The sequence below is a fragment of the Tauraco erythrolophus genome, chromosome 17 (assembly GCF_009769465.1).
Source record: "Tauraco erythrolophus isolate bTauEry1 chromosome 17, bTauEry1.pri, whole genome shotgun sequence".
NCBI classification, from domain to species: domain Eukaryota; kingdom Metazoa; phylum Chordata; class Aves; order Musophagiformes; family Musophagidae; genus Tauraco; species Tauraco erythrolophus.
The window spans coordinates 11,794,283-11,818,690 of record NC_141481.1 but is presented as its reverse complement, the minus strand read 5'-3'; the positions used below and the strand labels follow the sequence as shown (position 1 = coordinate 11,818,690).

Sequence of the window (24,408 nt, the reverse complement as noted above, 5' to 3'; positions counted from 1 at the left end):
CCATGCCTCCCTGTTCCTGTGCAATGGGACCATGCCAGGCTTGCCTGGGATCTGGCTCCCAGGAGCTCCGTGATGGGAGAAAGGTGCTTCAGGTATCACCAAGGTTAGGTGACAAAAAGACAAGAGTGGCTGCCCACAGGTCACAGGATGCTGCGGCCAGCACCAGGACTGGGACTAGGATTCCTTTGTCCTGAACCCAGCAAGGGTCTTAGGGACCCTCCATCATCCTCACTGCCTGGATGGGGTCCTTCTTGCACAAGATCTTCCTCTTTGTGAGAGAGAGAAATAGCATTTTCTCCATTTTTTGGAGAGGAAGGTTAGGCAGTTGCAGAGTAGCTGCTAAGCACACCAATGCGCAGATCTGCCAACTTCTGCCTTTTCTCTCACCTCCAAGACAGTGACAGATGCATGGTAGCTACTGTCTAACAGATCTGGGGTTAGATTTGTTAGGGATGTGCTTTTCGAGGATGAGAAAAAGATGGGTTACATTTATGTAGAAAATGAATACGCAGCAACAAGGCAGCAAAAATCATACCCTGGACATGGACTGGAGAGGAGAGTTGTTTGACAGGACCTGTGAAACAGGCTCTCTGCCAAAGCCACCCAGCCCAGCAGTGACAGAGCTGGGGATGCCAGAGGTCCCCAGGTTCTGGAGGCACCAACTCCTGCCTCCCACCAAGCATGGCACGGTGAACCACTGTGGGTCAATTAAGCCACACTTTTTATTGTATTGTATTCCATGCAATATGTTCATGTTTTATAGTATGACAGAAGGAGGGATAAAGATAAATGTTAGACATAAACAAAAGCAGAAAGGTCGTTTGTAACAGGTCCTGAGAAGGAAAGGCACATCGTAACCACTGAATTCAACAGAACGGAAACCTCGGACAGAGGAAGACAACGCTGGAAAGTGGATGAGGGAGGGGGTGTTCACGTTGGGTGACGTGGAAGCAGGTTTGACAGCAATCTGCATTTCCCCACCCACCAAGGTCTGTAGTTCAAATGGGTTTGGGGACCTCAATATTCAACCAAACCACTTCCACACTCCCCTTGCCAGAGAGAGTTCAGGATCCCAAACTCCTCCAGGCTTAGTCAGCACCAAGAGGCCGTGCAGGACTCCAACCTCCTTCCTGCAGAGAAGAGCTGGGAAAGGGCAGCTGGTGGAGAGGCAGGAGGGAGGGCTGCCCAATCCCGAGGGAACCCAAGCCATCTCCCACCTGGCAGTGCCGGAACACAGGAGCACCGTGGACCACAGCATCGCTGGTGACACGTGGGTATTGCTATTTGCCGACATCAAAGACCACAGGAGAGGGAAGGCCGGAGTAGAAGATGGGTACAGCAGTGAAACGATTGGCACAGACACTGGCACGTGTCTCCGTCAGGTCAGACACTGGAGGGATTTTAGCACCTCAAAGGGAAGCAGCAGCAAAACCGTGTGCTGTGCCTGATTTAAGGCAGCGATCGCCACTTGTGATCCAGCACCGGGAAGCATGAGGTTCCTGCCAGAGCAGCACGAAGGGCTCCAGGGCCAGGCTTGGGTGCCGGGACACTGCCGGTGCAGCAACCACAGCACACCCTCCAGCGAGCCGCTCCCATGCGGTGGACACAACGGAGTACTTCTGGGAACTGTCACACAGTGGAAATGAGCACAAAACCAGGGCAGAGGCTTGCTGGGCTCATGCTATTGCTCCCATGAGGCAACCAGGCATACATCTCTTCCAAGCACCCAGCTTCACTGCAACAAAGACATGATGGTGTCTTATCTTGGCTTGCAGGAGAGGAGATGGATCGCTTCACTTTGGGATCAAGAGTAGGGCTGGTTCTGTCATCCCTTGACCATAACAGAGCCAGCCTTGCTCCTGTGACTAGATGTTGAAGTGTGTTTGCATCTTAAAGAGTGAACATTTAGCAGCCCAGGTTTCTTCTTGAGCCTTTTTCTTGAGTTCGTTACCTGCAACCCTTTCCCAGTCCCTCTAAGCCATCCTGAAGGGTGCAGCCAGGCTGAAATAGGCACGAAGGCGGCAGAAGCACGAGGCGGCGGCAGTGCTGAGCCTGATGCCTCTCCTGAGCAGCACGAGCCAGAGATGGGTCTGCTGCTGGGCACAGGTTCCTCCCCAGGCAGGTGGTGGACACAGGCAGAGGTCTCACAGCCTGCAGGGTGGCAGGGCGGGGATGGAGTTTGGGAGGTTTTACTCAAGCCTGAGGGCAGAGGGCTGCGTTATGTGAGTGGTGGGCAGCCCATAGGCACAAGCAGGCAGCAGGGCTTTGCCTCGAGCTGGTGGCTGGGAGGAACAGCTCAGGGCCTCCCTAGCTGAGATCAGGCACAGGGTCTCCACATCCAACCAACCCGACCAGGAGAGAAGGTGGCAGGAGCTTTTGCCTTTGCCGCCACAGACTTTGCACTGGGCTCTGGGAGAGGGCTGAGCTGCCTCTTGGCCGGGGCTTCATTCGGTCCGTGGCACAGACTGTAAACTTTAGTCCCTGCTGAGAGATAAGCTAGGTCTGGATTTGGCCTGCAGGTGAAAGGCTCTTCATCTTGTTCTGCGTGGCTGCAGCCCCAGCAGCCGCTCAGGGCTGGCATGCCAGCAGCACTGTCTCCCCCACTGCAGCCCAGCCCTGGGACGCTGCAAAATCTCACGAGCTCAAGGGCAGATGCTCTGGGGTCAAACTTGGGCCCTGGAAAGCCTGGACAGGGCAAGACAAGCAGCAAGCCAGAACCAGGCAGTGCCCTGCCATCGCAGTGTTACCTCTACATCCGACTGTGGCAACACCGAGCTGTGCTACAGGGTCATCACCCGCGGAGGTAACAGCATGACTCCACAATGCTGCCAGCACCCGGGGCTCAGAGCTGCGAGGAGGCCAGTGAGCAGACGGGTAATGCCTTGAGCCAGGTTTCTTTCCAAAGGCTGAAGGAGAAGGGATCAGCGTCCAGGGAGACGCAGGCGGCTCCAGCATCGAGCCCTGGAGATGGGCCAGGAGCAGGTCGCAGAGGCCTTACCCTTGTTGCTCTCAGGACGCGATGGTCGCTCAGGCCTTACGGACTGGGACGCAGACAGGGGTGCAGAGCTGGAGTCGAGGGAGATGGGGGGAGCCTTCCTCTTCAGCTGCAGGAAACCACCCTGGTGCCTGAAAAAGCATGGGATGTCCCCACATTGCTTAGGCCAGGGTTGGCTGTGGGGGCTGGTGCTCTTCTCCCAAGCAGGCTGTGTCCACACCAGCATGGTTAACACTGATAGCAGGGAGCAGAGACAGAAACAACAGCCTGCAGCCCTGCGGGGATGCCATGCTGGGGCATCTACAGAAGGCTGGGCAGGAGCTGGCATCTCCAGGAAGCAGTGTCTGCAACTCAGCGGCTTTTCTCCCTCTTCACACTCACGCTGCATATGCTGTGCCACAGCCCCTGCGGCCAAAGCCCACTCCTCACATGACTCTTGTCTCTAGGCTCGAAGGTGTCACCATCCCAGTGTCTCCACAGCTGGTGACCAAAGCCCCCCAGGCACCACCATGGCCCCAACATTCTCATCCATACTCCACATGGGCTTGGGCAAGGCTTGGTGCCCAGCAGATGCTGCAGGGGATGAACCTGCCACAGGGCTGGGGCTCCTCCAGCACCTTCCTCTGTCCCACAAGGCTTAATCCACAACATCTCCCCAGCTGCTGGGAGGGAAGGGGGGACTGGTACCCCACGACCACCCCTAACCAACATCCCCCAGCAAGTTCACAGCTGTCGCCAAGCAGAGGGGAGAGGATGAGGCACAGAGCGAGTCAACCCCTGGTTTTGTGATGGAGTTTGGTGGAAAAATCATCCTCTTCCACTCCCTGGCTTGAGAAGAGCACCAGGGGGCATGACATGTGCCCAGGGCCAGCCTGGCCCAAGGGCTGTAGCCACGCTCACACGTGGGCAGAGAGGAGAAGGTCGTGCCCACACTCATGCACCACATGGACGCGTTTAAAAAAACTGGGAACTGTGAGTGTGGGAGGGGGGTTTCCTGAGACTGCAGAGAAGCGAAGGCCGCGTTGAACAGTCAGGGACAGGCGCGCTGGTGCCAGAGCAGTCCTGCCTTAAGGCTGCAAGTGTTCCAGGTACTGCGGCAGCGGGTTCTCCTTGACATATTTCTGAATGTACCAGCACGTCAGGTGGGCTTTCAGGTCCTCCTCCACCACGAAGTCCAGAGCTGCCTGCAACCAACCGGAGAGGACAGATGGGTTACAACCAGCACCCCCAGCCGACGCTCTCCTCTGAAGCCTCATGAGGGTCCAGACTCCCACACCTGCACACAGCTGGGGGAAGCAGCAGGTTGGCCTCACGTACCTCCTGTGCGAGGCAGGTGGAGGGAGAGGCTGGGCGGAGAGCGCAGTCATCTGCCACAGCCTCCACAGGGTCCTCAGTTTAACCAGAAGTGTGCAGGAACCCCCCGAAGTAACCCTCAAGGTACCCTTGTCACCCATTTGCCCTGGCTTATGGGGCCAGGGAGCAGCTGTAACCCCAAAGCATCACCCCACAGTTCCCCCCCCACCATGCTTGTGGCTCCTCAGCTCTCCCTGCACAGCTGCAGGCTCAAAAGCAGGGCCTGAGGCAGGAAAAGGGCTCACGAGAGCCTTGAAGCTTTGAGACGAGGGGATCCAGCCCCCAGGAGAGACAATCCAGCAGCCCCTGAAAGGTGGACGCGGGGGCTGCTCGCTGTGAGGAGGAAAGGGCCGAGCCCGGGCGAGCGGCTGGACGTGCTGGCACTCACCCAGCCCCTCTCGCCGCCAGAAATAGGAACGTCTGACCACAGATTTCCATCTGCCCCGCCAGCCGCCCCTATTTCCCATCAGAGCAGGGACCGTTCCCAAGGGGCACGCATGCAATTCCAACGCAACGGGGCCTGGCTTCAGCCGGGGTCTCTAGCCACGGCCAGGATGGCAACAGCTCCTGCCCTTGGGGGTGGCCAGGGCCGTACCTTGGCAAGGTGCTTGGCTATTCCTCTCCCTCGATAGGCGTCTGGCACCTCCGTGTGCTGCAAGTCCACGATCCGCTTCCCCACATACTCGTAGAGCAGCACCGCCTTGTCGTGGCAACCTGGGGGATGCGAGACAGGAGTGAGGTTTGGGACATGCCCAGGGAGCCCCGGGCTCCCGACCCGCTGTCAGACGGAGCAGGGGATGGGCAAGGGGCAGCTTTGGCACTGCTACAACAGCCCTTGTGCCCGTGGGAACGGATGTGGCGCTGGGTGGGAGACTTCGCTTTCAGTGACACTTGGACAACCTTGCTGGTTGCCACCAAGGTGCGGGCAGAGGCAGGTCTGCTTGGCCTTTCCAAGACTCTGGACCAGGGGCAAGTTTTCTGCCCAGATCTGAATCGCCGATGTGCCAACATGACATGCTTGGGGTAGGAAAGCAGCTGGTGGGAGGGGTGAGATGTGTTGATGGGGGGCAGAGATCAAAGAGGAGAGGGAAGAACAGGACAAAGCTGACTCAAGTAACAGCCAGTTCCCTTCTCTCTGCAGCACAGTTTTTTTGTCGTGGCATATAAAACAGGAGAAGACTTTTTGGCCTGGTGTTGCAGCATTTGGATAGACACATTTTGAGGAAGATGCTGGGAGAGATGAATCCCACAAACACACAGGAAGGCGCAGACAGGCGTGCAAGGGGGGTTGTGCACACGCGTTCACATGCACACACAGAGGCTTCCTGTTGCGACACCCTGACCTTTCTCACAGCAGCTCAGTTACAAGAAAAAAGAAGTTTCAGCACACGTGTAAATCGGAGGAGAGCTGATAACACCTCTCTGGCTTCATCTGCAGAACCTGAGCTCCTGTCTTTAACACAAAAGCAAACGTATCATTTCTAGAGGGTTTCTGTATTTAACAGTTTGAGAAATACAAGCTTCCAGTCAAAGAGACAAACTCAATTAAAATAATGGAAATCTTTCCTTTCCCTCCAATGGTCATTGGAAGGTGAGGGGCTGCAAGGCCCACCTGCATTTCCTACGTGCTTTAGCTGAGCTCAAAACACTTTATTTTATTGCATTTCAGCTGACAACTCCAGCCCAGTTCACCTGATCCCTGTATTGGAGAGGCACTAGAAGTGAGCCCATTCGAATTCTATGTTTCGAGAGAAACAGCTCGAGTTTTTGCTCCTGCTTCTTTTAGGCAGAGACTCAATTCTCCTACATCAGATGGAAACCTTCGCATTTCCAGCCTGAGCTTATTCCTGCTGGTTTCTACCCGCTCGTTCTTGTGCCAACATTGTTCTTGGGTGGACGTAAATAATTCCCCCCCCGCTATCCCCCCCAAGTACTGAGAGGCATCGCTCCTGCTGCGCTCAGGCTCTGGTTCACTAAAAAGCCAAGCTCTTTTAGTCTCTCTAGATCCCAGATCTCCCTCTCCGTTTCAGGACAGAGGGTTTGGGGTGAACTGCTGGGACAGGCAGAGGTAACAGGGTGGGGAAGGGGCTGAAGGGGTGCTCACCTCTTCCCCATTACCATATAGCCCCATTTTATGGCTCCAAATATTTGTAGGGAAAAAAGGGAGAACGACAGCATTTCACTGCATGGATCCGGGCACCCAAAAAAAGCCAAGGGAGCAGCTGCAAGCCCAGCTCTTCCCCAGCAGCACAGACAAGTCTCACTCAAGAAAAAGCCCACCCAGGTCGGGCTGCAGGCAAAGCCGGGTGCCCTCATCCTCGCATCAGAAGCGAGACGTTTGGCAGCAGCTCTCTTAGAGGTGGCATGGGCAGAGCTGGCAGCGCCGACGGCTGTAACACACTCTTGTTACTGCAGCTTTCACATGCTCCAGACCTTCCACTCTGCTCCCCTCCCAAGCCAAAACTTTCCATAGCCTCTGCCTGAAGCTTTGATAAGTTCAAAATTAAACCCTTCTGTAGGACAGAGCTAAAGATTGTTGCTTTTCTTTTTTTAAAAAAAAATGTATTTAGAAGTATCACCTCCAAAAATGAATTTTAAAGCAGAAGATGATGCAACATTTGGAGAACCTCAGATATGTCCTGGACAGACTTTCCCTCCATATTCACTGTAACACAGCAGCACCACAAAACCCCAGCCGAGCAGGAGCTGCAGGGTACCACCTGCAGACAGACAAACACACGCAGAACCCAAAGGATTTTACAAACAGCTCTGCAAAGAAAGCCAGTGCCGGCAACAGTGGGAAACTGGTCCCAGTTCAGAAAAACATCCTGGTTCAGCCAAGTACATAACTGCACCTGTACGTGTGCACTTTGGTGATGGGACCTCGGCCCAGCACATGAAATCAGGGACACGTGTGCCATACGGTTTGGTGGGTGCCCTGCAGGTGGCACCGAGGGCTTGAGAGCAGGTCACTGCTGTGTCCCCACTCCTGCACAGCCCCAGGGCTGGGCTGGGCTACACCCAGTATCTCCTGGTCCCTGTCTCCAGCTCCGTGCTGCGGGATGGTGGGTGACGCAGAGCTACAAACTGAGCACCTGGGCTGCAAGAGGAGCTGATGGCAGGAGGGCACACAGCCAGAGGTCAGTGGTTATGCTTAAAGGTCACTGCAAATACACCCTGCAGCCTCTCCAGGCAAGAACATGCCGAGACAAACCCACAAGCTGAGCACAGCTGGATGCACAGGGCTGCGCCACTGCAGGGTCTGGAGGTAGGAAAAAGACCTGATGAACAAAAAAGAAACAAGCCAAGATCCGAAAGGATTTCAGTCCTGTAAGACAGCATCCCACCCGGATTCTCCACTGCCTGCTCTGAGGCTGTGCACTCATGGTAGCCCTGCCTCCGCAGTGACGCCAGATCACGGCACAGGTCCTGCAGGAACAGCCTCTCCTGGAGATCAAGATCTCTCTTCCTCTACCGTTGGCAAGGTGGCCAACAGCTCATGAATGGAGGGGAAGAACCAGCTGACGGAAAGCCTGTTTCCTTCAAAAACAGCTGCTGTGCACATCCTCTCCATGGCTCAGAGACTCTGGGAAAAGCAGGCTGTACCCTTAAACCAGGACTGTTCCTGGGCTCTTCATGAGCAGCTCAAGGCATAATCCTTGTTTTCCCACCAAAAGGCCTTCTGGGGGCCAGAGGGATGAGATAAGGGAGCAGAAGCACTTTGCTGCAAAACAATGCTGTAAGAAGCCTTTCTGCTACGTGGTACTTTGGGCACAGGGGGCTGCTCCCAGCAAAGGGAACATTGCAAAGCTGGGGGAGCTGGAAGCAGCACTGACCCCTTGCAGGAGCAGCCCAGCCCCGGCTTTTCACAATCTGCCCTCAAAGAGAGGGCACGCAGGCAGAAACCACACCAAAACATGGCAGAAGAGGGATGCCACGAGCCAGCCTCCCCCACAGGTCTGCCTCGTCCCCTTGGACTTCGGGGCAGGGATTTTATCAGCCTGCACAGACAGAGCTTGGCAAAACAGGCTCAGGTCTCGGCTGGCCCAAGCGGTGCCCTGTGAGCCGGATCACGACGTTTGACTCGCAGACACTCCCCCGCGCAGCGTCTCGGCTTCAAGGCCACTACGAGCAAGGAAGTCTGAGTCAATGCAAATCAGCACAGCAAAAAGAGGAGCAAGAAGAGGCTGCGCGATGAAAACGGCAGCAATGGCAGCACAGCTGGTCCCCAGCCCTCCCTCGAATCACAGGGTGCACAGGGAAGAGGAAGCTTTTTCTGGGAGGTGGGCAAGGGACCAGGTCTAAACTTGCTCTCCATGGAAGGTTTCCACCAAGACAAGTTGCACAGAGCTTCCACCCAAGCAAGGCAGGCAGCTTTGGGCAGCAGATGAGGTCCCTGCACCGCAGGCTCAGCTGCACCGCCAGACACAAGCCCCCAGAGACTGGGTGGCCCGTGAGCCTTTTGGGGACAGCAGTGAGCCTGGCCCCAGCCCCCAAGGGAGCAAGGGACATGGCAGCACCCCACTCCAGCCCATCCTTCGCTGGTCCCCTCTCCCATGCACAGTACCTGCCCAGTGAGGGGATACTGCAGCACTGGCAGCACAGCAGGGACGGGTCCTTCCAGCTCGAGGTCTTCTCCCTGTTCCTCCGCACCAGCCCCGGCCCACAATACACCATTGTGTGCTGGGACCGGCGCAGGGCAGGGGCCCGGCGAGGGCTGGCTGCCTGCCTGCAAGCCAATTTCTGCACTCTCCAGCCTTCGGAGGCAGCCCCAAGCCTCCTCGGGACAGCCATTCCCTGAGCAATGGGGGAGAGAGCAGATGGCAGCGCTGTTTCCTGCTCTCAGAGCCAGGAAAGCCCAGAGGTCTGGCGGCCGAGCCAAAAGGTGGCCACCGAAAGCTGCGTGTGGGCGAGCCGAGAGGACAAGCCATCCTGAGGAACGCGTGCATCCCAGGCCAGGGCTCGCTGCACGCCGCAGACTGGCCCTGCTCCCCAGAGAGCCACCGGCATGTTACTACGGAGAGAAAACACAACAGAGGACAACAGACGGAGCCGAGCGGAGACAGCGCAACCGTCACCCGAGGGGCCTCGCCTGCAGGAGCGGCAGTGGGGGGCACTCCGGCTCGAAGCAGTTTCCTGTTTAGGAGCTCTCTCGAGGCGACTGCGGTACAGGAGAAGAACAGGAACATCTTGATGCAGTGTCCGGCAACTGGATCCCTTCATCCTCACTGCAAACGTGGCAGCTTTCCCCTCCTGCAGGGCATCTGGCCTGGCAGGGAGGAAAGCACCAAGGCACAACCTGCTCCAGTTTTCCTAATACACCCAAGCCTGGACTCCCAAAGAGGAGCTCCTGAGACTCAGATCTCCTGCAGGCTAAGCAGGAGCTTCCAGCCACTGGATCCTGCCCAAACTCAGCTGGGGAGGAGCAGGAGGTTTGGGAAGCGTGGCTTGCAGCACCCACGTATTGGATGAATGGAGCGTGGGCGTGCGAGAAGCCCACATATCCCCAAGGATCCAGAGCCACTCGGTGCATGTGGTGAGCCCATCTCCCAGCCGGAGAGCCTGGTGTGTCTGATGGGCATCAAGAAGTCAAAGAGGCCACTGCTAAAAGTGCTGCTCCTCTGCTCCAAACAGCTGTACCAGCAGCTGGACTGACCAGCCGACTACTTTGGGGTGAGAGGCTCTCTGGGTTTCTTGTTTTGGCCAGAACTCTTATCTTGGATCCATTAAAAAAAAAAAAAAAAACAAACTGAAAAAATCGATCTATATGATTCCCATAGAAGTTTTTAGCTTTGACAAACTGATGTTTTCCAACACAGTCACTGCGTGGGGAGGCTTCCGGCTAGCTCGTGCTGTTAGTCACATCTTAGCCGATCATAAATCCAGTTAGGCTTCTTTCCGCCCTCCTCTCAGAGGGATAACGAAGCTCGGTGAGTCTGGCTATAATCAGCTTTACTTTCAGCTTCTAATGCTTCTGCATTTGGGATGCAAAGAAAAAGGGAACGTGTTAAAGTGAAGCAGCTGTTTCTATCAGAGTTTTAGGAGCCACATGCAGCAATGAGGGCTCAGAGGAAGGGAAAGACAGGGCAACCCAGAAAACACCAAATGCAATTCATCTTCCTCGTGCACGAGTCAGGACAGGGGTTACATGGGGGTGCAGAGGGGAACACAGGGCGATGCTGCAAACAAACACTTTCACAACTAGTTCGCAGCTTTCACCGTGTCTCAGTCCTCCTGCTACAGGGATTTCCAGAATACCACCACAGAAAGTTTTTCACCCAACACCACACTACTGTAAACCACCAAGCCATCAGCTCAGAAACCAGCTATTACTGGAGACGAGCAAAACCTGGCTCCTTGGTCCACAAGCCCGTTTTCCCAGAGCATCATGGACACTCAACATCTAGCTGAAGTTAGGACAGACACACCAGAGACAGGGTGACCCTGGAGCTCACTGGTGAGCTGTGGGTTCACCCCACAGGCTGTTGTTCATCTCTGCCACAGTGCAGTGACACAGGACACAAGTGCTCTCAGAGGGACACGTGGGTGACAGACACTAAAACCCATGCCTGGCCCGTTTCTTGTAACTTCCTCGCATGCAGCAACGAGAACCTGCTGGAGCATTCAGCGGTACTGACTCCGTGCCAGGAGCGGGAGCGATGAAGAGAGCAGCCCAGGAAATAAACACCCTGCCACGCACTCCCACGGAGATGGTTGTCTTCTGACCACCTTCCAGGGCTTGGCTGTTATCAGCAAATGCCTAATCATAAGAAGGAGAGACAGATCACCCGCCCTGCATGGACGTTAGTCAGCCCAGAGGCAGGAACCCCGTCACGCCAGGACGCTGCTCAGCTTGGTCTCCTTACGTGGCCAGCACTGAACTCACAAAAAAAGGGTTCAGTCTCCCTGAACTCCCAGGAAAAAAAACAATCCTGATCACAGGGATCCACTTGCAACCCTGGGAAAGGCTGTGGCTCCCTGAGCCATAGCAGTCCCCTCCTGAAGCAGGAAGCTTTGTGCTGATTCACACACAATGTGTCCCACAGCTGATTATCCCACTCTCAAAGTTCATCCTCTCCTGACTCAACTCATCCCTGTCAAGCCACCGAACGCTACTCGGCCCACAGCGTGGCTGGCAGAGGTTTTATTCAGCAAACCACGATAAAAAGATGATATTTCCCTAACAACTGTTAGTCCTTAGCTCCCCTCTCTCTTTCACACACGTAGGAACTTCGCTGACAGCAACGCTGCGTTCCAGCTCTCGCGACGGCCACGGGGACCTGTCACCTGGGACCTTGTTTCATCTCCGCTTGAAATTAGCAGCTGGTGTAATCGTTTTCTCCGCGCCCAGCGCGCACGTCTCCTCCTTCCTTGTTCCACCACTGCCGAGCCGCCAGCCTGCGCTTTGTAATTAGTGGTTGAAATAAAAACGGGGTGGGGGAAAGAAGAGTCTAAAATAAAACCCAGACTATTCCTGTTGTTTTACTGAGAATGCCTCCTACAGTCTGTATAATTTCTGAACTGCCCATTTTTTTTATTATTTTTTTTAAAAAAAGCACCTACCCTGCAATTTCTGTAGGGCAGCGAGACAGCCTGTTTCCCCCAAGTGGTTCTCAGCACGACAAACAGGGAAGAGACATTGGATTGTTGAATATTTGGGATCAACCATTAAGAGGACGGCTGGAAAGGAACTGGTGTGCCATACAGAGATGTCAGTGGCACCTACTTTTCTGTTTGCTCTGCCTGACACATGACAGACCTGCTGGGGGGTCACTGTGTCACCAGATCTCCGCGGCTCCAGTCCCACGGACGCTCGTGGCAGCTGGGCTCCATGCTGTAGATCCTACCGGACCGGGTAGCATGCCACAGTACCAGGGCCCCCACGGGCCACTCACACCTCCGAGGCACTTCCCTGTAGAAATCCCACCGGAAAAGCCACAGAGCAGCTCACACACCAAGAAACATCCCCCCACACCAACCTGGCGTGGCACCTCCACTTCAACCAAAGGCAATTGCTCCTGGGGGGGCCAAGCTAGTCCTGTGTCGTCCCCTCCCAAAGACCTGCCCAGGCCAGTATGGCACTCAGCCCCCCAACACCAACCAAGGGAGCCAAAAGATCCCCAGATCTCCTGGGCCAAGCTTTTCGGGGGGCAGGAAGGATGGGGGGGAACCAGGAAAGGGCTGAGAAGAGTACCGGGGGGGCACATGGGCACTGGGGGGGGCACACGGCGGGGACAGCAGCCCCGGGGGCACGGGGAGGGGGGGGCTGTACGTACTGGGGGCCCCACGGAGGCAGAACGGGGGGGCAGAGGGGAGCGGGGAAGATACCGGGGAGCCCCTTACCGTTCAGCCGCACGGTGAACTGCCGCCGCTTCCGATCGTGCTCCACCTGGATGGGGCAGCCCTGCTCCAGGAGGCCGAGCGGCGCCGAGTGCGCCATGGCCGGGCCGGGCTGGGCCGAGCCGGGCCGGGCGCGACACAGAGCCCCCGAGCCCCGGCAGCACCGGGTCCCGCCGCAGAATCCCGAAGGCGGAGCGGGATCGGGAGTGGGAGTGGGATCGGGATCGGGATCCGATCCGGGCCGGGCCGTGGCGGCGGAGCGCCGCGCGGCTGCCACCGGCGCGCGGCCGCAGGAAACCAGCTGTGCGCCACGTGCCCGCGCGCCAGCCAATGGCCGCGCCGCCGTTTTGTTTTGGTACGGCCGCCCGGCTCTTAAAGGGGCAGCGCACCGGAGAGCCCGGCGCCCCCGCGCGGGCGGGCACGGGGCTCCTACTGCTCCGTACTGGTCCTGCGCTGGGTACTCGGTACTGGCCCAGCCCCGCGGTCCCGGTACAGCCCCGTTGTGCTGTCTGCGCTGCGGGAGTCGCTGTACCGTGCGCCCTGCCCGTGTACTGGGTTCTCAGCCCCGGGGTGCTGGTGCTGGTGCTGGTGCTGCCCTGCTGTGCCGGTACCGAAGGAGCACACAGGACTGGTGCTGTGCTGGTGCCCTGCGCTGACACCGCGGGGTGCGGTGGAAGCCCCAGGTCACAGACCCCGTGTGATGCTCTGCCCCCCCCAGGGCAGGGGGGTCCGCAGTGCTGCACTGCAGGGCGATGCCATGTCCCGTCACCCTGCAGCACAGAAAACCCCAGAAAGCACCAGGAGGCTGGTCAGAGTGGCCTCACTGCTGCACAAACAGCTGGCTTCGAGGTGCTTGTCCCAGAGATTCCAAAGGAAGAGAAACCTTGTGCGTCAGCTATCACGGGACACCACGGATGCTTGTGGGGGGACACATGCCATAATCAGTGTTTGTGGGACAGGTGCACTAAGTGCACCCTCAAAACCAGAAGGAACCTGAGCTTCCATGCACCACATCTTGTACATCAGGGTCTGCTCAATCCATCACGTGCAAAAACTGGGAGAGGAAATAGGGGGCTTTGTCTCCACGCCCATGGAGCTGTAGCAGCAACATCGTGACATATTTGAACCGAACGCTGTCGGAGGCAGGAGCTGAGCCTGTCCAAGGTGTCTGCATGCCTGCTCTGCAGCAGGGCAGGCAGGAAAAGCAGCAGCACCTAGAATTAATCTGGAACTTGTAATCGTTCACCGGCAGCTAGTCTGCACCTAAATACCATCTCATGCAGCTTGGACTTTGCTTACTCATCTCTTTGGCTCCTGCTCCCCGAGTTGGAGCCCATCAACTGATGAATTCGTCAGGCCACTCGATTTGTCTGGTTTGTGCTGCTCCATCAGCTGGTCCCCCGTGCTGGGCTTGTGCCCGTTGGGGTCACGCTCTCCTGCTCCCGTCGAGCACAAGCACCCACAGCACCCGCTGGCCCGCAGAAATAGGTGTCTGCTAGTGGAAAGGGCTTCACTACCCCCCTCCTCTATGAAAGGCTGGAAAATGTCAGTGGTGAGACGCTGGGCTCCTCATCCCTTCCCTGGCAGCCTTTGCTCTGCCTGTGCTCCCACGTATGGCGCTGCAGGAAGATAAAGGCAACAAAACACCCAGAGCAGGGGAACGCAGGGGAAGGCAAACTCGCTGCAAACAGCCAGGCCAGGTACAACGGCGATTTTGCAGGGAGGAAGATGAGTGGCACAAGCCTGCAGGCAATGGGGAGCCTGGGGCAGAGGGAGAGAGGGGACTAATCCTGCACCCCACTGGAGCTTTGAGGGAGAGCTGATGCCCTCCAGCGCACAGTGATGCCCAGGGGAAAGTCCTTTGCTAGGAAACCTCAGGAGAAAGGGGAAGTTTTGCAGAGACAAAGGTGAGGGGCTTCTCGATCGCTGTGCTGAGGATGCTGGAGAAGCCCTGTCCTGCCATGGGACAAACCAAGCCTGGCACAGCCCCACAGCGATGGGCCAGGGCCAAACTGTTGACCATCAAGCGCCAGTGGCAAAGATCCCAGCGTGTCTGGTGAGGTCTGGCCTCGGCATGCACCAGTGCCTCCCTCCTTCTCCCTCCATCAAGCTTTCCTTCCAGAGCCTGCAAACCCCCAGGTTTACCTACAGCACCCTGGAAACGCAGAGGGGCCTTCCAGGGGTGCCAAAAATCCAGCACCCTTGCCAAAATTTCTGGGAGCACTCGGGCTCCACTGGGATGCTTTGTTCTGCCTTTGCCTGTGATAGTTCCTCCTGCCTCAGGCCAACAATTACAGCTGGTTCTGATCTTTCAGATACGCTTCTCCAGCACAAAGTCTGCCGGGCCCAAGACAGAGCAGGTGCAGGGGAAAGGAGCCGTGCTGGCAGACACTGAGGGGTTGCAGAAGAAAAGGAGAGATCCTCCCGAGAGGTCCCCATGTCTTGCCCCTGATGGGAAGGGGATCATATGCTGCCTCTGGTCCCTTCCTTGCAGCCCGCGGGGGTCCGTGGGCTCATGCCCCCAGCCCCACACCTTCCCACCCCGTTGGATTTTGATGCTGAGCGTTCCCCAATTTCCATTTGTGCTTCTGCAGCACTCCTGCGCTGGAAGGCCTCGGAGCAGGCGACAAAGCCCTGCTTGCGAAGTGCCTGGTGATTCAAGACAGGTGAAGAAAAGCCGGGCGGCTGTTTCACGCACCCCTGTAATCGCGGCCGGGGCCCGCGGCGATCTCCGGCCGTGCCTGGGGATGCAGGCGGAGGAACGGCGCAGCACGCCGTGTGCTCGGGGACGGCACGGTCGTGCCCTGCGCTTGCAATGACACCCCAGGTGCCACCAGCGCCGAGGTCGGGCGTCGAAGCCAGTCCCACCGGTCCTCGCAGGTCCGCATCCAGCTGCGCGTTTGCAAAGACGTGGACGATGCTCTGCCCTGCAGCGGCACCCCCCACATCTCGCACCCGAACACTGGCCCAGCACAAACCTGTTTGGATCGGCCGGGCTGGAGTTCAAGCCCCGCTGTTGATTCAGAGGTTCGTAGGGCTGAAGGCCAGGATGGTCCCCCCTGCTCCCACCTCCTCCTTGCCCAGCCCAGGCAGCGACTCTGCGGCTCTTGCATCAGAGCTAATAACCCTGCGGCTGAGCCGGTGCGGGGTTTTTTTGGAAAGACTCCTCGCCTGTGTTGAAAGACTTGAAAGGTGGTGAATCTCCTACGTCTCTTGGGAAGGTAATTGCTCTCCCTATTAAAAACCTGTAATTTATTTCCCATTTGAACTTTTCTAGTTTTCATTTGCAGCTGCTGGATCTTATGCCATCGCTGCTGGACTCCAGGTCCATTTGAGGCACCAGTCCTTACACAGACGCAGATCCCAGTCTGCCCAGTTCCTTCCTTCTTGCAGTGATTCCCTTGAGCTGCCTGGTTTCAAGGCAGGTTTTCTAGCCCTTGAATTGATCCAAAATTCTCTGCAAAACACGAAGCTCAGAACTGGCTGTGACACACCAGCTGTGATTTCACCAGAGCTGTCTGCAGTTGCCACCCCTCCAGCCCTTCCTTCGTATCTGCTAGGAATTTAAGCCAGAAAATGGCACTTTTAATCTCCTTTTTGCTTGTTCAACTGCATCACTTGCCTCCTGGCTCGGGTGTTTGGGGGAGCACCCTCTCCCTGGACCGTGCCACAGCACGATGCTGGGCTAGGAGGGACCGATTCCTCAGTGACTCGGAGAGGAATAAATCCCCATCGATTTTTCATGATCCACTGGTGGGACCCACGGCGTGTTGGAAGCAGGGACCCACGGAAGATGCGATGAGCTTGGCCGGTCTCCGCTGGGCCGCACCAGCCTCCCAGTCCAGCACCACTCTCGCCCCCACGCTGCGTGCCACTGTGCCAGGCGCGTGGGGCGAGGCATGGCGCAGGACGGGGGTCCCCTGGGCCGTGCTGCCGGCAGCGCTTCGCGCCCCAAACGCCACCTCTGCCCTGCGGGTGCGACGCCGGGGTCACGCCGGTGGCGGGGACAGCGGGGACGCGCCGGCGGAGCAGCACCTCTCTCCCTCCCGCCCGCCCGCCCGCCTCACTTCCCCCTGCCGGCCGTGCCCGAGAACCGCGAAGCAGTCCCGCGGAGGCAGTACCCACGCCGCCTCCCCGCCGCCGCCCAATCCCGCCGCGCGGGGGGCGGAGCACGCGGCCCGCCGCCCCGCCTCCGCGCTCTTCCCCGGCGGCCGCCGCGCTGGGCCGGACTCCGCCGGGCGCCGCGCTCTGCCCGGGCGCCGCGGGGCCGCCGCCAGCCATGTCCGTGCCCAGAGGTAGGGCCGGGGCCGGGGTCGGGGCCGGGGCCGGGCGGGGGGCGATGCTCGGTGCTCCGCGGGGCTCCGGGCCGGGTGTTTGGCGGGAGGAGCGGGGCTGCGGCCGGGCTGAGCCGCGCCATCGGGTCTGGCGTAACCCGCGGGGACGGGGTTGTTGCCCAACCCGCCGGGCGTGGGCTCCCCGCGGCCGGGGCTTCCTCTGCGTGGGCTCCGAGTGCCTTTCCCTGCCCGGTCCCGGCTGAGAACTCCCCGCCTGCAGCCGGGCATCGCTCAGCGGGGCCGGGCTCGGGCTCCCGCGGCCGCTGGCGCTGCAGAGCCCCGGGCATGTGTGCTGCGCGGAGGGGAAAGCGAGGAAGCGGCCCGCGGAGCCCGCGGGGATGGAGGGGGTGAAGGTCCCGCTGGCGTGGAGAACGAGAAAAATAAGGGAGTTTCATCCGCCGCTGCCGGTGTCTTTCCCTGTCAGAGAAAACACCGGTGGGAGCTCAGCGAGCATCGTGGCTGGCCTGGAGCAAAGCCTCGCCTGGGCGTGACGAGGCGGGAAGCACAGGGATGGGGATCCCGGTCCCCATGGTGCGGCGGTTGGTTTCGGTGGCGGTGGCACAGCTGCCATCCAGCTCGGTGCCGGCATGTGCCAGGAGTGCCGCGGCGGAGTTTCCCATGGTCTCTGGTGAACGTGACCTTGTGTCACGGGTGTTATTTATAGAGCGTCGCCGTGACTAAGGTGGCCTGGTCGCTGTCCCGAGGTGAGCGCCGGCTGGCAGGCACCGGCCTGGGATGACACCGCCGGCGTGCCGGGATTGGGGAAGATGGGGATGGGGAAATGGCTTCGCTGGTGTCTTGGTGCTTCGGGGAGCCAGTTACATCAGCGCCGTGAGCGCAGACCGGACGGAGGAGGGAGCACATGGAATACGATTGCTGCCTCTCGCTTATCACCGGAATAAAATTTGAGGGGTTTTCCTCGTTCGGGAGTGATGCACTGGAAACTTGAAGTCAGGAGCCATGTGAGCAGATGAACGCACCTCGGCGTGACTTTTTTTTTCCCCCCCTTGTTTTAAATGATCCGTGTCTTAACCGGAGGGAATGTGGACCTGAGTTTCCTGTTTGCTGTGTAAGCAGGGTGTGAATCAGCAGCGATTTACGGTGCTGCTGAGCGGAGCTGCTGACTCACGGGTACGAGCACATGCCTCGAGCCACCGTCCCGCGTTCAGATGGATCAACCGGGCTTCTTAAAAAGGCTCTTGCCGGCACGCCCGAGCCCAGACCTCTCGCTTGGCTCGCAGGTGCCGTAGCGGCGTGTGGATGTGTGGATGGAGAGAAGAGGTGAGCTGGGCCAGGAGACCACTCATGCCCTGCTGGAGATGAGGCCCGAGCTGGGTCTGGGAGGATTTTGGGGGAAGCAGTCCGACTGACCGCAGAAGTGATGCCTGCGGGAGCACCTGGGACAGTGGTGCTTTCCTCGGAGGAAGCTTGGAACCCTTCTGTGTCTCCAGGTTTTTGGTTGCATGGGGCCGTTGGTTGTGACAAACTGCTCCATTCATAACGAATTCACTCCTAATACCCTTCGCTGGAGCCGTTCCTCATGTGCCGAGTGCCCCTGGTCTCTGCTGGCACTGGCAGCTCCGGGTCCCCGTCTGACCTGAGCTCCTTTGCCTCCGTTGGGGCAGTGTTCATCACGGGGATCGCTCCTGAGCGCGTGTAACGCATCTGCCTCTTCAAAACCTACTCCTCTTGTCCTGCTACCTGTCCACCGTGCCTCTCCTCGGTTTTCCGTCTTCCTCGGCAGTGCCAGCCCTCCGAGCAGGTTTGCCGGCTGCCTTCGTAGGGATGCTCATAGGTCTGGGCGTGTGCATCTGTTGCTGGGACTGCAGATGCTGCTGGCAGCACTTGCAGCAGCTTCTTCTGCTTCTCCTTTCGAGCAGCCTGAATTTAAGCTAAATTTCCCTAATTTTCCTTAGGGAAATATAGTGAATGGTCTCGGGTTTCCTTTTGCTGGTTGCTTTCTCTTCTCAGGCTTGACTTGATTATGGTAGCAAATGGAGGCCGCTGCGTTGAAGCTCTCAGGTTGGCTATTTCCATGATAGATACGTACCAAAACTCACCTGCTGTCATTTTGGTTTAGTCACAGGGTTGTCTCCTGCCTCGGGAGTTTTTGGGGATGCGCGTGGCTGGCCATGACACGTGCAGTAGGAATGGTGCTGGGCGAGAGCTTTGCCTGGCTCTGCGCTAAACATAGCTTGGGAGATAAACACCTTCTGGGGATTATGCAAAGCTAAGGAAGGATTTCAGCTTTGTTCCTCTTCCCATTGCTCCTGTCTGCTTGATCCAAATTATCTTGCAGGATCAGGTGTGTGGGAAAAAGTCGCTTGGTTTCCCTGTTATCTTGCAGTGTGGAGTCTGATGTTTACTCAAATATGCAAAAGCTCCGTTGTCTCAGGTCACCAGAACTCCCTGCAGCCGCGTTCCATCAAATGGGTGGCACTGAGGGAAGGAATCGCCTGCAAAGCTCCGGAGCTGCCCGTGTGTCCTCCTTGCAGAGCTTTGCCAAGGGACGCGGCCTCCAGCCACGGATTGCAACACGTGGCTGGTCCTGGGCGTGATTATCCAACAAAGTCTGCACCTTTTTCGGTGAAACAGCTGCTGTGAAGGGAAGGGGGTTGTATCTGAGAGGTTAAAGCAGGACGGGAGGAAGCCTCAGGGAGTTTGCAGCCCTCGGGTGGGTGCAGAAACATGGCGGAGGGTGCAGGATCTGTTTTAGACTCCGTGTGTAGGAATCCATCCTGCTGCCTTACCCCCGGGGCTCGAGGCGTATTTTCTGCCTGCGCCCGCAGCCTGTGTGAAGACCCTTGAGCCCGTCACCGTGGTTGTTGGCTGTGATTCAGGTGGCCCCCAATGCCCGGGAAGCTCCTCCTGGAAGGATGGGCAGGAGCATGCCAGCGTGGAGGAACATTTCTTCCAAAACCAGGGAGCTTGCTGGAGAAAGCAGCCATATGGCTGCGGGGAGGGAGGGTGCACAGATGAGGTCTGGAGGGAGAAGACCTGCTTGGCCTCCCCTGGGCTCACCCAGTGCCAATGCCAGAGTAATTCCAAAGGAAGCCCTCCTCCTTAGGGGACAGGTCTTCCTCCAGGAAGATAGGTGCTGTTGGGGAGTGGGGGCAGGATCTGGCAGGAGCCAGGCTGTGTTTCTGGGGAGGCAGCTCTCCTTTGAGACCGAGGCTTGGAAAAAATCAGTGGTGAGAAATGCCAGAAGCCGGGGATGAACCGGTCCTTGTACTGGTGGTGCATCTATTCTGGGTGGGTAAATAAGCAGTGGGGACGTGTCCCTCCATGCCCTGGCTGTGCCCTCCGTGGGAGCACACCGCCAGCGTGCAATTCCGCCAGCTGTGAATCCTGTACTGTCTCGGGTGCCGTTCACGCTTTTCCTGTTGCCAACCCCAAAAAAAGGCAGTTCTGCTGAAAAAGGCACGTGGGGCTGTGACCTGCAGAAGCAGGGCTTGGGCTTCGGGCTCCCATCGCCTCCGGAGAGAGCAGCCAGCAGCCTGGTGTCCCCTGGGTGTGCGTGGGCCGGGGGGTGGTGGGGCTGGGAGCTCTGATCCCACAGAGCCAGGTTTTAATTTTAATTGTAATTGAAGCATCACGGAGCTTGCATGCAATTAATTATAACAGTCGGAGAGAGAGTGCAGAGCTTCGCTCCTGCCCTCCTCCTCGCGCTGCTTTCTGCTAGCGTGATGGTGGGTGCCTGGAAAATATCATGTTGGATGCGATAAATATTTAGCTGTGCTTCAGCAATCCGTTGCCCTCCCTGGAGGGATGCTCCCCTGCTTTTTTTCCCCTCCCCTGTGGATAAATACTTCTCCCTGAAGGCTGCTGCGTTTATTTTCCAGCTCTGGGCTGCAGGCCAGGGCTTTGCCTTGCCCCCGTTGTTTGCAAAGGTGGTCGTCACTGGAGGAGACTGCTGTGTGCTTCGTAAAGCTTCTCTTTGGGTGCCTGGGAAGGGGTGAGGGTTTCTGGTCCTGGTGATTTCCGTGGCTGGAGAAGCCGCCGCCGCGGACATGGGGCTCTGTGGGGTTTTGGATGGAAGATGGTTCTCGGTGATGTTGATCAGGCACTGCCCAGGGTGGCTGTTTGCTGACCTGCATTGGCTCAGGGGGTGATTTTACGCTACCACCAAAAAGTTTGGGGTTTTACTTGCATGTCTCAGGACTGCCCGTGGGTACGTACGGGGTTAGGTCTACCCGCCACCTCTCTTGCTGACAAAACTCTGTAGCGCGGGTGGAGTGTTAGCCAGGGATTTTGAGCGGGGGAGAGGGCAGAGAGGATTTTTTATGGTGGAAACTGGAAGTTTCTGTTCTATTTTCAGCCTGGGAGATACCCCGTCTCCCCGCAGCCCCTTATCTGTGTGGGGACGATGCTGCATTGACACCGTGGCAGCATCGTGAGTCTAAATGTTTGTTGCCCCAAGGAATACCGTAATTACTGGGCACGACTGCAGCTATCTCGGATGTCACGATAGTGTCTTGTGGCCCAGCTGGCCTCGGTTTCCAGTGGGTCCAAGTCTCTGCTCCCTTTTTTGGAGCTGGGAATGGGGCTCCCTGCTTGCACCTTTCCCTTGCAATCGCTTCTCTGTCCAGCAAAAGGCTGGAGCAGAGTTGCTGCTGGTGTGCAGTGCAAGGGGTTATAATGTGGCTAAGGGAAAGGTCAGGATTTGGGGGTCCCATGGTGGTCCCAGCGGGTAGGGGAGGGTAGGAATCACTGCCTGATGCTGGGGGAGATTCTGGACCTGCAGTGGGATGAAGGTGGGAGCAAGGCAGACCCTCTCCAGCATTCTTCCGCCCGCACATCCTGTGCTGCATTGTCCATGTGGCTTAATTAATTCACGGACATATTAGCACAGGGCTCCTTTGTGCACGGTCTGTTCTGTCGACCTGTTGTTGCAAGAGAAGACGGGCAGCACTTTGGAAGAGCACGTCCCTTTCAAGCCCCGGAGGCTGGTGGGCTTTTCCGTGTGGGTGTGATTGCCCTTGTGTGCTGCTGGATTTAATGTAGAGTGAAGTGGGGGAACACTTGTTCCGTGGGCTTTAAGGGCAGGAGGGACGATGGTGAGTATGGTGCTTGGCTGGAGGTCGGGATGTTGCTTCCAGGAATTACTGCAGCTGGTCCAACAGCTTTTGGATGAATTAAGCCAGATTGTGTAAAAAGACACCGGATCTTGGTTTTTTTTTTTTTAAAGACATCCAGTGCTGGAGTTCGGTTTTTCCGAAACGTGTTGTGACCTCGGGGAGCTGGTTGGTGCGCTGGGGTGTGGTACAGCGGATGCCTCTGCCCTGCTCCTGGCTCCCTTTGGAGCCTGGGAGCGATGGCTTTATAGCCCCGTTTGCCAGGAATGGAGACGTGTGAAGGTGACAGCCCGGCTGCTTCCTCCTCCTTGGGGAGCTGGGGAGGGTCTGGCACCCACCGTGCTGCCGCAGCCTCCGTCCTCCTGCCTGCACTGTGCTCAGGGAGGTGAACGAGGTCTGTCCTTTTCTGCTCTAAGCCTCAATTTCATCATTTCCAGTGAATTTTTTTTTAAAAAAAGGATAAATTTCCATTAAAAACATAACTTGAGTGGAAGAGGAGGCAGGATGAGGAGGAGACAAAACTTAACAGAAGTTGTTTGTGGAGCATCCACCCCTCCTCCCCACCACACCACCACCACTACCAAAGAAAAATCTAGTTTTGGAAAGGAAGAAGCCTCCAGAGCGCTCGATACAAGTAATTTCCCATCAGAGGCTGCTAACCTTAGCTGTGGTTTGGCACTGGCATCAGCCTAACTGCTTGTACCCGATGAACCTCTCTGAGGATGCTGGTGGTGCTCGGACCCTCTCCTCCTCGGTTGCTGCCTGTTGGGCACCGGGTGCCCCTTGCTGCGGGGTGTTCGTACCCTGCTGCCTCATCTCCTGCCTTGACAGTGCCTGTCCTATCTTTTAGGAAATTGGAGAACAGCTTTTAGTGATTGTATTTTGTTCCCATAAAGGTCTTGGAGATTTCTGATGAGGAATGTAAAAAACCCTGCAGCCGGGATGGGGTCCTGCTGGCATCTCTTTGGCGGTGCCAAGAGCTGCATCCTCCCTCACTGTCTGCCGGTGACAGCGCAGGTGGGACCGGCGGTGCCGTGACCCGAGGGATGGGACGGGAAGAGGCCCGTCTGCAGGGCTTGGCAGGTGACAGTCATGTGTCTGACAGATCATAAACACGCCGGGCTGCTTACGTGGACGGACCAGGGGTGATTTAGGGGAGGATGACTGGGTTATCTAGGGAGTGTCAGCTTGTCTGGGCTTGCAGGCCAGTTAGATGCTGCTTTGTGGTGCAGGTGTATAAATTCCCTCCTAGCCTGAATCTGGCAGGGATGGCTGACGAAGGAGCCTGCTTGTGCTGTGAGAGTTGGCTGTGGTGGGTCCGGTGCCGTGTAGCCTTGGCTGTTTTTACTGGTGGTGATGGCAGCATCCTGACTCGGCTTGCTAGAGGGCATTTGTCATCCATCTCAAAGCAGCTGGAGCAGATGTGCTCTCCTGCCAGAGCAGATGTCCTCTCCTGCCACATGCACCTCTCCCTGCAGGAGCCTGTTTCCTATTAAAGGTGGCGCAGGGCAAGCGCACCGCGTGGCGGAGGTATTTTTTGCTGTAGGATGGAGATCTTGGTGGACTTGATGTCCGAGTGACAAAGTTGAGGCTTGAGAAGGAGCAGCAGAGCGTGCGGCCCCGGGGACCAGCGAGGCTGGTCCCTCTGAGTCAGTCCTGACCGCGTGCCCCACGGTGCAGGGGGGTGTGTTGTCCTGGACGTCTTTGTGGCTCGTCACTAAAGGTGACGTGGCTTTTTTGCTGAGTGCCAGATGTGCTCACCGTCGAGGCTTTTTAAGAAAGCTGCTCTGTACAGCTAAAAATTCCCCTGCTGCTGTGGACCGCTCGGTTTCCCTCCTGACGTGCTGCCAAGTTGCACGTCAGCCAAAGACAAAACGATCTTGTGCTGATACGTTGCTTTGGCTGTTCTTCGTCATCTCCCAAGCACCTTTAAAAGGTGCTCGAGGGGGGGTAGGTGGCAGGCCCAGCCCCACGTGCCTGTTTGTAAAAAAATAACCCCGTGCTTGCACCCAGAAAATCCCTGCCAGCGCAGGGCAGGGCAGCGCGAGGCATTTTTGTGTGCGCGCACGTGTGCTCAGCTGGCTTTCGAGGTTTCCTTGGTCTCCCCACAACTAAACTCATCCACCCTGTGCCAGATCCGTACCCGGCTTGCCTGCGATGCTCCCTGCCGTCCTCATTGGTGAGAGCTCAGTGGTCAGAAAACCCAAATGGTGTAATGGTGCAGAAAGGAGGATGTGGGTGCCGGGGGGTGGGAGGTGGGTGACGATGCTGCCAGGGGACCGGTACGAACCTGTACCAGCCTCTGTTCTGT

At 57.5% G+C, this 24,408-nt stretch overlaps 2 protein-coding genes across 2 annotated transcripts in view; one reads left to right on the top strand and one right to left on the bottom strand.

The window, feature by feature from the left end:
* Positions 1 to 720: 720 nt before the first annotated feature.
* On the bottom strand, positions 721 to 12,788 carry NATD1 (N-acetyltransferase domain containing 1). Its single transcript, XM_086622027.1, has 3 exons — positions 12,692 to 12,788; positions 4,944 to 5,062; positions 721 to 4,179 (listed from the first exon to the last, which is right to left on the bottom strand). Exons 1-3 carry the CDS (start codon positions 12,786 to 12,788, stop codon positions 4,063 to 4,065), a joined length of 333 nt encoding a protein of 110 aa, XP_086478153.1. The 3' UTR covers positions 721 to 4,062.
* A 4,164-nt stretch (positions 12,789 to 16,952) lies between these two features.
* The window catches only part of MAP2K3 (mitogen-activated protein kinase kinase 3), a 33,247-nt gene continuing 25,791 nt past the window's right edge, over positions 16,953 to 24,408 (top strand). The window contains exon 1 of the mRNA XM_086622004.1: positions 16,953 to 16,983. Within this exon, the coding sequence (XP_086478130.1) occupies positions 16,968 to 16,983 (16 nt within the window). The 5' untranslated portion in view covers positions 16,953 to 16,967. The remainder of the gene's footprint in view (positions 16,984 to 24,408) is intronic.

Coding starts and splice junctions, on each gene's coding strand:
- NATD1 (XM_086622027.1), bottom strand. CDS start 12,788: ATGGCGCACTCGGCGCCGCTCGGCCTCCTGGAGCAGGGCTGCCCCATC. Junction 5,063..12,691: donor GTTCACCGTGCGGCTGAACG/GTAAGGGGCTCC, acceptor CGCATCCCCCAG/GTTGCCACGACAAGGCGGTG. Junction 4,180..4,943: donor TAGCCAAGCACCTTGCCAAG/GTACGGCCCTGG, acceptor GGTTGGTTGCAG/GCAGCTCTGGACTTCGTGGT.